At 33.7% G+C, this 12,917-nt stretch overlaps 1 protein-coding gene across 1 annotated transcript in view; it reads right to left on the reverse strand.

Annotated features, from left to right (window-relative positions):
- The window catches only part of CWC27 (CWC27 spliceosome associated cyclophilin), a 95,402-nt gene that overhangs the window by 16,836 nt on the left and 65,649 nt on the right, over positions 1–12,917 (reverse strand). Inside the window, exons 11-13 of the mRNA XM_058043725.1 lie at positions 12,682–12,779; positions 3,384–3,493; positions 510–613 (exon numbers count right to left, since the gene is read on the reverse strand). Coding sequence (XP_057899708.1) covers positions 510–613; positions 3,384–3,493; positions 12,682–12,779 — 312 coding nt within the window. The remainder of the gene's footprint in view (positions 1–509; positions 614–3,383; positions 3,494–12,681; positions 12,780–12,917) is intronic.

Below are 12,917 nucleotides of genomic sequence, written 5' to 3' on the forward strand. Positions count from 1 at the left end.
TTTATGAGCATTTAACTGCATGCAGCCTAGAGCTTTAAGATCACACTTCAAATCATATTGATTTTTATCCCTTTGATTACCTAAGGTGGGTAGTTTGTATCAAAGATGAATATGAGACAACAGGGTACAACCTGAGTCCTCGACTGGGAGACATTAACGCAGTAACTTCTGCAGTGCTTTATCTACTTCAGTGATATCCCACTGCCGTAGGGTCACCCTACACTTCAGATGAGTCAGACTATCTCAATCTCATCCATCATTTACAAACACTTACCACGCTCAACACACAGTTTTAGAAAGATTTAAAACTAGAGAATGCTAAATGTCATCTGCTCTCATGATATATTTCTCAGAGTGCTAAACCAGTACCTTTTAGCTGACTCCTAATGGAGCAGCTGCCCTCACATTCAGTGTTTTCTGCTACTCAAATTTATGCATACCAGTGTCACTATGTTAGTACAGCAGGATTTGTATTGGTAAACACAGAAACCCAAAGGAAAAAAACTCACCATCCTTCGTCATTATCTACGTCAGGTTCAGACAGCTCATTTTCAGGAGTCTCTTCAATTGCCTGGGTTAACTTTGTTTTAAATCGGTCTAACAAGGCCAGTGTCTGAAATTAAACACATGGTTTTAGAGAAATTGTATATTTCTACACACCAACAGGCATATACAACATTTTTATTATTTTGAGGAGAAGTACAATGAGAGTGATGTTTCCTATGAATTTGGAAGAAACACTTTAGAGAGGCAAGTGAGAGAGCAAGAGGTGATGGCGGGTGCGAGAGCGGGACTGCAAGGAAAGCCCTGATGAGTGAGTGGGCAGGCAATGCTGAGGCAACAAGAGAAGCAGGGAGGTGCCTGTCAGGCATGAAAAAATACTTCTCTCACCATCTAGTGAAATGAAAAGGAATATTTAAGGAACAAATACTTATAGCTACCTAGAGAATAAAACAGCTGATTAAATAACACTGCCAACAATGAATTTTAGTTTTTGGATATGCTACTGTCCTATTTTAAAGTAATCTACTGTATAAATTACAAACCATTCAAGCCTTGAAGACCCAGTTTAACTGATACTTATATACTTTCTCTTGATGATCTTTTATATTATGTGTGGACATTGAAAAAACTCAATGTTTTTCTCTAAAAAAACGAACCAGCTTAAATAATTCTGCAGATACAGTTTCTTATGCTGTATATATAAAGCTCATACTCATTTAAATCTGCTGTTTTATTCTCAAATGGACATTGCCTGATCTTTCAGGGACAATGAAGTCACCAAATCTCAGATGACACCTGAAGGTCATACCATAGTTCTTGTTTCTGATCATCTTAAATGGAAGTTTGATTATACAAGTCATATGTCTGAGCCTTGTGATGGTACACGGGGGGGCTCTTCAAAAAAAGGCAAAGAGCTTATGAATAATTTGCACAGCCCACAGCTTTTTTTTTTTTTCCTGATATTTGAGACATTCCTGAAAAGGAAAGCATCAGGGAGTAAGTGCCTAACTGAATTTACGGCAGGCTACATTTGATTTGTAGGTGATAGGTTGGCAACCTATGTTGTAAAACACCTCTGTATGGCTGTGTAGTTTTGTTTGGTCAAGTTTTTCAAATTTAAAAGAATAAAAACTAAACAAGAATAGAAAACAGAAATAGGAAATACCAGAAGTGTTCACTGGAATCAAATTTCCTTCTGGGAGCAATCTTAACTTGAGGAGTTTCCTGGCTTTTGAATTCTTTCAAAAACATATTTTTGCACTGCCAAGGGCAGATTTTGGAGGACTTTTTTTGCATTTATTTTCTTTATTTTTTTGTCTATTCTTCTGTTTAAGGTGAGAAAGTGGAAAGTTTTGAGGATATTTGGGCCTGCAAATCATTCTAGTTCTATAGCTTTCCATACTATTGTAAACAAACACTGTACTTGCAACACCTGAGACAGCAAATCTTTGCTGAGATCATCAGAAAGAAACAAACTTAAACTGACCCTTTTAATATGAAACTGTGACCAAAAAAAAAAGCCACATTCCTTGTGTCCTGTCTAATTTTCTCTGGTGACAGTATTCCTGTGAATAGACCTGATGACAGAAATAATTTTGAAATATCTTAGTAGGTATGTTTTGCAATGAGTCACTAGATGCTATACTGTGCTTTGAATAATTTTATAATTTGACCCTAGCTGAATAGGAGGGCTATTATCTAGTATTTTAGATAAAGATACCTTTTCTCCCTCTTCCTTAATTATTGCACTGAGGATGGAAAATGCTATTGTACTGTAGGATAAGTTACAACAGGTGTGAGACAAGAAGAGGTTCTCCATAAGTGAAATAGATTACAAAGAACTTGATTAATTATTGTTGAATTGTTGCCAGCAGAGTTACGTAAATAAAAATTAAGATCTCTTAGAATACATATCCCTATAATCTCATCTTGTTTTCCGGTGATGTCCAGGACAGGGCTGATAAAAATTCATTAGAGATGGTTTTAAGTCCCTAGATCCACACTGCCAACAGAGCTTTAGTACTCTTTGATTCAAAGATAATGGGATTTTGAATACACAAAGTTTCCATAAACTTTTTAGTTTAGGGCTATATCAGCTTGCTGCATATATAAAGGTTTGCCAAATGCTGCTTTGAACTTACTAAGCCTCAAGTTTCCAATCTCTTCTAGATTCAACACGTGAACAGGAACATCTTTGTAGCTGAACTGACATGCACTTACAAACCTATGTGTTTGATGTACAGCACAGATTTTATGTTGATGGTATTTCCATTTCATAGGCAGTTTCATATATTTAGCCATTTCAGACTTTCCTATTTTAGAAAAAACAAATGCCTTTGTAAAGCAAACCTTACTTTGCTCATATTTGCTTACTAGAGCCTACAGACATGCTAACTAATTTTGAATAATAATTGTATTTAAAACAGCATCTGTTTTTACAGTGCTTATAAACCATTTCTTTCATTTCACAACAAGAAGTATTGATGAATTTAGTATTTTTAAACTGTAATTTAAAATGTTAAAAACCAAATGCCAAATATGTAAACTTCTGTCCCAGTGTTATCTTATAGCAAGGAAAGCATAAGCTGAAGAAATGGGAATTCTTAAAAATGTAATCAAGGACACCTCTTCATGACTAGCATTTCCTTTCAGAAGATTTTAGCAACTAAACTGGGAGCCCTTTCAAACACACAGTGAAAATTCATTTGCCTGTCTACCTGGGTAATAAAAATACCTATTTTTATAAATAATAACTTTCTTTTAATAGAAAATGAAATGATAGATTTTTAAACTCTGCTTTTATACAAATGAAGAGATAAACATATTCAAAAATGAACATAAGTAATTTTCTGGATTTTTGTTGCCCAGGCTATCATTACCTGATCTTCACGGGAAACTCCCTTCTTTGGCTGCTGCTTTCGCTTGTCTTCATATTTTCTCTTCTCTTGAAGGTATTCTTCAACAACACTGTTTGGAGCAGGTTCCTCCTCTGAATAAGGAAATATATTTGGTTAAACAAATTTAGGTTGGTTCCATGATTTAGTGTCTTTTTGGAGATAAAATACCAAGCAAAACACTCCCATAAAACATTTCAGTTGTACTGCTTTCTCAGCAGTAGAATGATTTGCTACTTGCTGAAATGAAAAACACAACACTGCACTGGGCAGAGAATGAGTCAAAAGATTTTTGTTTCAATTATATTTTACTATGGAGCCAGAGAAAGCAGGATAACAGAAATAAAACCACTGATGAAAACTGTTGAAATTCCTTTAACCAGATGACCTTAATTTCTGAAGATCTTGTAGCAGTTGAAATGCTATGTGTATTAATATTCTGTGACTATTTGTTCAAAAGTAAACAAATACAATTTACAGAAAATGTCAGTTTTCCTCTTTTGTAGGCTGAAGTAGCCACAAATCAAGTCCTTGATTTTGCAATACAGAAAAAACTCAGTAACATTTAAATTCTTAACAGAGCCCATGTTGTTAATCAGGAATAAGCTCTTTTTTATATAACTCTTCAGGAATAAAACTATTTCTTATAAAGTGATATATGGATGAGTCAAGAGCTACTTTATCTTTTTTAACAGTGTCTGCACTGCAGAGTATGCACTGTCCCATTAAATTATTAATTAATAAATTATTCATTAGTAGTTTAATGGGACAAAAACTGAACTGGAAAATTGATCAATATCATACTTTCACATTAATTTCTTCTTGAACAGCATTAAGACATTGTACATGCTGATTTAGTATACTTAAAATTTATGAACTCATATTTACAGAATTGCTATTCCTGGTAACAAACAGAAGATTAAACCTCCTGGAAGTTCATTGCAAATGATGAACATTTGCAAATAAAAACATTTTTGGAGAAAACTGTTTCAAGAAATTTCAGGATTTATGGCCTGGTGAACTGCAAATCTAAATGAATTTGTTGTTATCAGGTTCTTTAGATGACTGCTGACAGCTATACAGAAAAAAGTTTCTGATTCCAAACTAAATTTCTCTTGCAACTCAAGTTTTCTACGAAGTTTATAAACACATCCATTTGTAATAAAACAAAATAAATTTGTAATTATATATCTACATATAAAATAATGGCTTAAATTCTACAAATAAAATATCTTATTTCCTTTAATCTTAATTTCTACATTGCATTTGAAAAACATTTAAACGCTTTCTACATTGTATTTAACAGGTACCAGGGAAAGTGATCGAACATACTTAATACCATTCAGAGCTGGGGTTTTTTTCACTGTTTTCCAGTTGATATGTTGGATATAATCATGAACAAAGTATGACAAGTAGCAGCAAGACAAAGAAAGAAAAATCCATCTTCCAGAATGACCAAAATAGATAAATGCATACACACAGACATTTAGCGATGATTAAACAGCTGCCTGAATGTATTAAAATCTGCCATAAAATCTTATGCAGCATACTATCAGATGAATTGAGGAGAACAGAAGTTCACAAAAACCTACCACATAAAATTAAAAAGCTCAGTATTTCCCCTTATTATGTTATTTTCTTCTACTAATTAAAAATCTTGTTCTTAATTCATGACCAACCCCTAGTCAAAATAATGCATTAGTTTTAGCATAAATGCATGTATTCAAAGTGTTGACTACCTGGAAACAACATAATATCTTCTTTTACTAACATTTAGCCCCTAGATAAATAAACTGAAGTAAAAAACCATCAGCTTCCATATAAAAAACAACCTTTCAGGTGACATTTAGCTAAATGAGTGCTTTGAAGGGAAGCACATTTACCCCATGATGAATATAATTGCCCATCTATGATAAGCAAAAGAACTGAGAAGAGCGTTCTTGAGCATATTTGAAAATGCCAGGCCACGAACAAACTGGCCACGAACATTTAAACCTTAAATCCACCCATACATATTCTGAATTTAAAGATGTGGTCCTTAGTCATATAGATCTTTTGACTAAAATTTAATTTAATGTAGTGCAGCTCAAATACAATTCTTATACAAAATGGGTGAAATTCCCCTGAAGCTGGGTGTTTGTGTGTTTTTATCACACTCCTATGTGTGCCACGTACTGTTAATACAAGTAATTTAAATTTCAGTTAAAGCCTTCTTTTGGTATTATTGTTTCTTGGGTCTTTGCCTGTCAGAGGCTTTCTAATCCTCAACTTCATGCTCTCTGCCTCCTAGGAAAGCCTTTTCATAACTCAGACAAAAGATAATCAGATCCACTTGAACTAACTTCAGAGTGACTCAACCAAAAGAGCTGTGCCCTTGTACACATCATAGTTTTCCAACTTTCATTAAAATTACTTCAAAACATGCTTGTATTTCTTCATTAAGTACTACAACCTATCACACACCATTTAAAGCAAGCAACAAAACAGGAAGGACCTTCAAGAGCCTCTAAGCCAATCAGTTATTAATATTTTAAAACTTGAAAACTCCAATGATTATAAAACTACAGAGTGCTTATTAACAGAAATTATATATTCAGTTTTTGATAAGCAGGAATTATTTGACAAACTTTGTGTCTGACTGGTAACTAGCAACCAAGGAAAAAAGTCCAGAAGAGAGTGACGTGGTAAGAAGAAACCTTTTTAAATGTAAGAGTAGATCGCTGTCTACTACTTCATATCTCCCAGTTTGCAACCCAGACTCCCTGCAAGTGTTTTGCAGCTGAATTGAAAATAAGAGGAACAACAGCACTGTATGATGGACTTGACATTCATATCAAGCTTGACAAATTTACGTCCAGCTTGCTCATTCAGCAAAAATACAAGGATCATGACTTTGATATTAATCTCCTTAATCTAAGAGGATTTATTTAGACAAAAATTAATGAAAAATGGCATGGATACACAAAAGTAAAAGAACAATTAAATTCAATTTAGGTACCACAAGGTGCAGAAGATAATTTAAGTTACAGGAATCTTGTTCCCTAGTAGGATCTCACCACAAAGTGTAAATAGCACGAAGAAAATAATTTCTTCTTTAGTTTGAACAAGCTGTTGTACATATTCCATCAGGAAGGAAGGTGAGGGGAAAAAAAAGAAAACAGATAATGTTCCTTATTGAAAATACATTTCATCCTACACTCAAAAGAATTTATAAGTAATTAGCTATTTATGTAAGCTAGCTTGTTACCACCAAGAAAGTCTTCATCTTACTGTCTCCAAATAATTTCTTTCAGACAGATTCTTCTATCCTGAAATTATGGCCAGTACATGCCAACATGATGATGCAATCTAACTTAAACTTTGGGTTTGGGACATGGTTTACAGTGATAGTCTGAAACTGAGAGGGAAATTCTAAAGTCTTTAAAGCAGAAAGGAAGATACTGATTAAAAAAAATATGAAAGACATTATTTTGCTCACACTTAAAACAAGAACAGTTCAAATGATGTCCATTTTTAACTAACAAATGGAGGAAGTACAACAAAGGCAAAACTCGATCCAATGGCATTGAACTGAAGTGAGTGGATAGTTTAGGAATGATCAGTTCCTAATAAGAAGTGAAGCAGAAAAAAAGAAAGCTTGGTAATTTTAAGCTTAATTACTAAAGCTTAAACAGCATAACAAACACTCAACAAAAAATGTATCAGAAGTATTGCGTTTTCAAAACTGCAATTTTATCCTCCACTAAATGAAACCAAGAAATATGAATCCTAATTCAGCTGCCTGTGGTAGATCAGAACAGCATGATCACTGCTTATGCTCACATTGGTATTGCTCTTGAAGACTGGGCTCCATTCCTAGCACTGGAGGTAGTGTAACTTTGCCATAACAAGTCCACCAATTGTGGCACAGATAGGGTACAATTTGACACAAATGCAGATCTGAGAGTAATTTTCCACAGTGCAAACTCTTTTAAGCAAACCACCTTGTAGTAATTACTGTTCTTGTACTTAGAATCTGTAGGAAACTCTACAGATTTTATTTCCTTTTAAGAAAGAGACAATGAAGCTGTGCATAAAACCCTTGTTAGAAAATGAAGCAAACTTGATTTGGTGAAAGTATTACCAGAAACACACATGAAGGGTAGAAAAAAAATACATATTGTGGCAGACAAAAACATCCTGATTCTGAAGATTTAATGTAACCATAAAAAACCAAGAGCCTATAGCATTGAAAAGGATCAATGGAAGACTTATGATTTTTCTTTGATGAGATACAGCTAGCATGAAGATATTTACACACACTTATGTATTTAACATTACAAAACATTCTGGATATGCTAAAGCAATCCCATTAACTATTGTAATGAAATTTTCATATGTAATCATGACTTTATGGAGAACTGAGGTAAGATAACAAGAAAAATGTACGAAGATGTGCATATAAAAATGCATACCAGTTTATTCAGCAGGGTTTGTGTATGTTTGAAATTTAGCGGGCCCATAAATTTTCCTCAGTATCCAAAATGTACTCTTCAGCAACTCAGATGACACATTTCATATGATAAAATACCTACTGGACAGAAATTCCAAAAAATGCATGGCATAGCTAGACTAAATACCAAAGGATCAAAAAGTCCTCAAAAACTTTTTGTTTGAAGAGAAAGTAATTATGATTGAATGTTTTGGTGAATTAAAATAAGAGACCTAAAACACTTTCCTGTATTACTTCAGTACACTCCACTTCCAGCTCATCAATATTCAGTTTATATTGCATTCTTTTGGAATTGTAACGGTATGCAGTAGTCATTCAAAAATCTTACTGAGACCGAGATCTTAAAAAAGAGAAGTTGTTTTTGCTCCAAACCAAATAAAATCCTCACAAATTATAAAAGAAATTCCAATATGCCATAATATTTCAGGAATTAAAATAGAATTCCTATCAGAAGTTACAAATACAGAACTTAGAGACACTTTGGATAATTAATAACCGAAACAAATAACTCACTTCTTCCAGAATTAGGAAAAAAAATTATTACAGCTTTAAATATTACATATCTGAAACTTAAAATACAGTTCAGTGTAAAGTAGTGTAAAAATAAATATATCAGAAGAACAATATGAAATAATTTTATGCTTGAGACATCTGGTAACATACTCTCCTGTATTTAGGACGAGCTCTACTTGTTTTCTACTTAGGTTTTCTTTGCCTCTTCAAGAACTGTTTAGTTAATGTCGCTATAGCTCTGGCCTGCCTAAGATTCTAAAGAGCCACTGTTTGGCAAGAAGTTAGGTAAGAGTCAGGAAATATTTAGCAACTGTGAACAATTGAATAGATTTGCTTACAGAATGAGCTTCCATGGTTGGGCTGATTACTAGATTTTCAGTTTGCTACAGTGAACAAAACAACAGTTCTAGAACAAAGTTACTAGTTCATCAGTGAACTCAAACACTAAAATTTTACAAGTAATTCCTAGAGGTTCAAAACACTTATCTGAAAGACCAGAGCAGATTTGCAAAACAGTGTGAACTACAAGTTTCTAGTAAATGCTTTCTGAACCTTGGCAGGCACATGGTCCTAGTCTAAAATACAGTTAATTTTCAAATGTTGGTGGATTTTGAGTACTTGCTCAAGATTATTACTAAAATCAAAGCTGGTATACAGTGAGGTTTTGGCCTCTTTTCTTCTGCAGACAGAGAGACAAACAGAAAAAAGTAGCAGGAAGGGGACTGCACAGGGATTCTGGGTATTAGGAGATTAAATGTAATAAAAAATGTGAACAGTGGGAGAAAACAAAGTTTTGCAAAAATGACAGATGAATACTTTGATACAATGCAGCTCTACTATGTATACTGAAAAAAAACCTCCAGACTTAAAGCATTTGTGCTGCAAAGTTCCCAAACCATCAAAATTCGGATTTTGTTATTTTCAAAATTCTGTTAAAGTCCCAGACTTCAAGAAAGTATCTTTCCATGTAAGAAAGGGCTTAATTCTTTGAGTGCCCCTGACATTATCCAGACTTTAAAATAAAACAGAAATAAAACATAATGTTACAGTGGAGCACTTGATTTTGAGAATTTTCTAAACATTTTAATAATTTGATAACCGTATCACAATAAAAAGCAAACAGAAAATGCCTCAACACTAGATGCTTCAGTAGAACTCTTATCCTTGAATGTTGGTTTTCACCTTAGTTTTAAGGTTTCCCTACTCAGACAGTATTTTACAGCATTTCTGTTTTCTCATGTATGACAATTAAATTTCAACAGATTATTTGTCCATTTACAAAAATGTCCTAACAAGAAAAACTAAAATATTACTTTCTAAATACTTCTACTGTTTAAAACCAACATATAATTAACTGGACAGATTCTGTTTGTCTGAAGCAGATTTCACTGAAGTACATTCCCAGGTTTACTCTACAGAACTTTGAAAATTCAAAAAGATCTTTTTTGAATATTTGACCAAGTACTTCAAAATGTCGAACTAATTCAGCTCTCAAATGATAGTGTTTGATGTAATTTCTGGCATCACTACAACAAACGTCACATAAAAGAAAAATATCTTATCTAAAGTAAGGTCTTGACAGCAGTCTGGCATAGTCAACAATACTATTCAACTCTTGGAAGACTGGTTATAATCAAACGTACAGAGGGAATTATTTTTTTTCTCTGACCTCTTGAAACAATGTAAACACTTAAATTTTCACTGCCCAGTCCTTCTTAATTAATCTAATCTCCAAATAAAGAAAAATATTAGGTAAATATAATATGAACAATTTGAAGAAGTGATACTAAATATGATGCCAATACTAATAAAGATCTGTGCAGTAAACTTAAAATAGATGTTTCATGCTGCTGACCCTTAGCATCCTCTCAGAACAAAACTCAATCTTGTCCAGTATGACCAAAGCTTTATTCTCACTGTTCTGTGATCTTCAGTGAAATTCTCCCACTATGGCTGCAAGTTCTGGCTGTGATGTAATGTTTATTAATCAAGCACAGAATAACACTAATGTGGTTACATAGCCTGTGAACTAACATTTCTTCCTAATGCAGCCAGCTTAAAGCATAGGCAGACACAATGCAAGTGTCTGCACCATCTGCACAGGCACACCTGATACAGCATGATAACTCCCCATCCCAAATTCCCCAATAGGATAGGCAGAGAACAATGGAGAAATCGGCTGCTACTTAAACATCAACTTCCTGATAGAAGTACTTTTAAAATATGTGTAATTTCTCATATGTAAACTAATGTGGAACAGGTCAACTATTTTATGTTTAGCAAACTGTCTTCCATGTTGATATCTCTACTGTACTGATGAAAATTCAGGCCAATAAATATAAAATGACTAAGTGCTTTTAACTTTGGGGCAAAATTTGGTACAACACTTCTGTCAGAGTTCATTATATTAAAGATAAAGTTTTTCTAAAGTCTACTCTATTATTCTTCAGTTGTAAATTCTGTTTCACAATAATGGTATGCTTCATTCCTTTGACTTAAGATTTCACCCTTCTATCTCCCTCCCTACATAAATTACGCATATCTTCAAGTATCTTCTAATAAATTTGTCCAAATAGTGTTCTGCTAGTTTTGTGTGGTCTTTTCCATTTTAATTGACTTGTTCATTATCCTTTTTGGTGGTACAGTACTTGGAACTGAGTGCAATAGCACAACCACCCTTTCACAGGTACTGCACTTGTAGCAAAAACCACACAGTGACAGCCACATCAGAGCGTAAATTCATGTTCAGTTTATTTTCTAGTACAAACCTGAAATCTTTCACTACATTTTCATTAATAATTTTATCCTTTACTACTTGCATCTCATTTAACATCCTTTTAATTTTGCCTTAAATTTTAGAACATGTTTATTTTAAAGATTTTTTAGTTAGGTACTCCACTGACTGCCATCCATCTTTTTTTCCTGCCATCCATCTTTCTCAACAGGTACTGGAACAGACCCCTTCCTATCACAAAAAGGAAAGCCAAGATTATTCAAGATTATTTGTACCATTAGCTGTAACCTGCAGATTTTCAACTGATTTATGTCCTGCCTGCTATTTATTTCAAAGAAAATAGAAGCCTTCCCACCAACCCTGGTATATAAGCTCCCTTTGCTTGAATAGAAGGTATCCTTCCAAACTGTACCATAGTAGTAGCTATTGCCCAAGTACTACTTTATTCTGTCACTGTAAAGGTGAATTTCCTCAAATAACAAAGCCCACCGACTGGCACCAGAACAGGGAGAAGTTAAAGCAATAGTGTAAGAACTGCCATACATGGCACTATTCAAGATAATTTATCATATATGTTCAAAAGGACTACACTTTACCTTTGCTATAACCCTACTCACAGTTCTTTTTTTACAAGGCTAGTGACAGCACTCATTATTTTGCCAGTGAGAGATTATATTCCAGTGATTACTAGAACATTTTCAGAGTCAGCAATTCTTAACATTTGGTGCCAGATTTCATATACAAATTCATGATAATGTATTTTTTTACTTTGTCAAAATGCTGACCAAGCTCACCTGTTATTCAAGAGAGTGCACAAATTTTTCTAAAAATCATGTTATATTTTATACCATTCTTGCAAATTGTGTGTTATCTGAATTTTGAAAAAAATATTTTAATATTTTCTTTCATATTTCTATGGTATTGAGAACTGAACTAAGAATCCACTCTAAAAGTGTGTCTCGCAACCCCACAGTGTTTAAAGACACTTACTTGTTTCTTCAGTTTGGCTAATTAAGGGTGTTTCATCCTCCTGGACTAAAATGTGCACTTTACATGCTATTATAAACATAGCAATTTATTCACATTTTAAAAGAAACAGAATATAAAAATGGTCTGACAAAGAAGAGGGGCAGTTGAAGATGCCATTTTATCAAGGAAAATAAATATGGTAGTAACTTTGTGAATTTGAGTTCTATCAGTATCTTATGACACATGAAATTTGAAGTCAGTAGCTTTGAGTTCAAAGTTACCCATCTGCATTTAAGAACCTTTCCAAGTCAGAAAGTCAAAAAGACCCTGCAAGTCAAGAGGCCACAGTATGGATGTAACTAATGAACACTTAGAAGGAGAAATACTACATGATTTGAGAAAAAATGCTATCTATACAACTTCCTTACATACTGGCATCATTACATTACTACCATCCCTAAGAAAAGAAAAATATCTACATTTCAACAATATTCCACATTTATACACATTTATAAAAACCAAAAAAACCCTTTAAAACCAGAATGTTAACTGGAGATGTACACAAAACCTCTTACCTTCTTTCTCTTTAGGGCTTAAAGCTCTTTCTTCTTTTTTGTGCTTTGCTTCCAGCAGTTCTCGTTTCAGTTGTCGGGCTTCCTTCCGTAGCTCCTCACTGCAAAGAGAAACATTTATAGGAATATAATCTTCTAAGATATACAACTACTCAGAAGAAAGAGAGTCAAAGTTAATGGGCAGTAGATTTTTGATACAAACAAAGGGAAAGTACGGACTCACTGATGCTAAGAACATG

Source organism: Melospiza georgiana, chromosome Z, assembly GCF_028018845.1.
Source record: "Melospiza georgiana isolate bMelGeo1 chromosome Z, bMelGeo1.pri, whole genome shotgun sequence".
In the NCBI taxonomy this organism is placed as follows: Eukaryota; Metazoa; Chordata; class Aves; order Passeriformes; family Passerellidae; genus Melospiza; species Melospiza georgiana.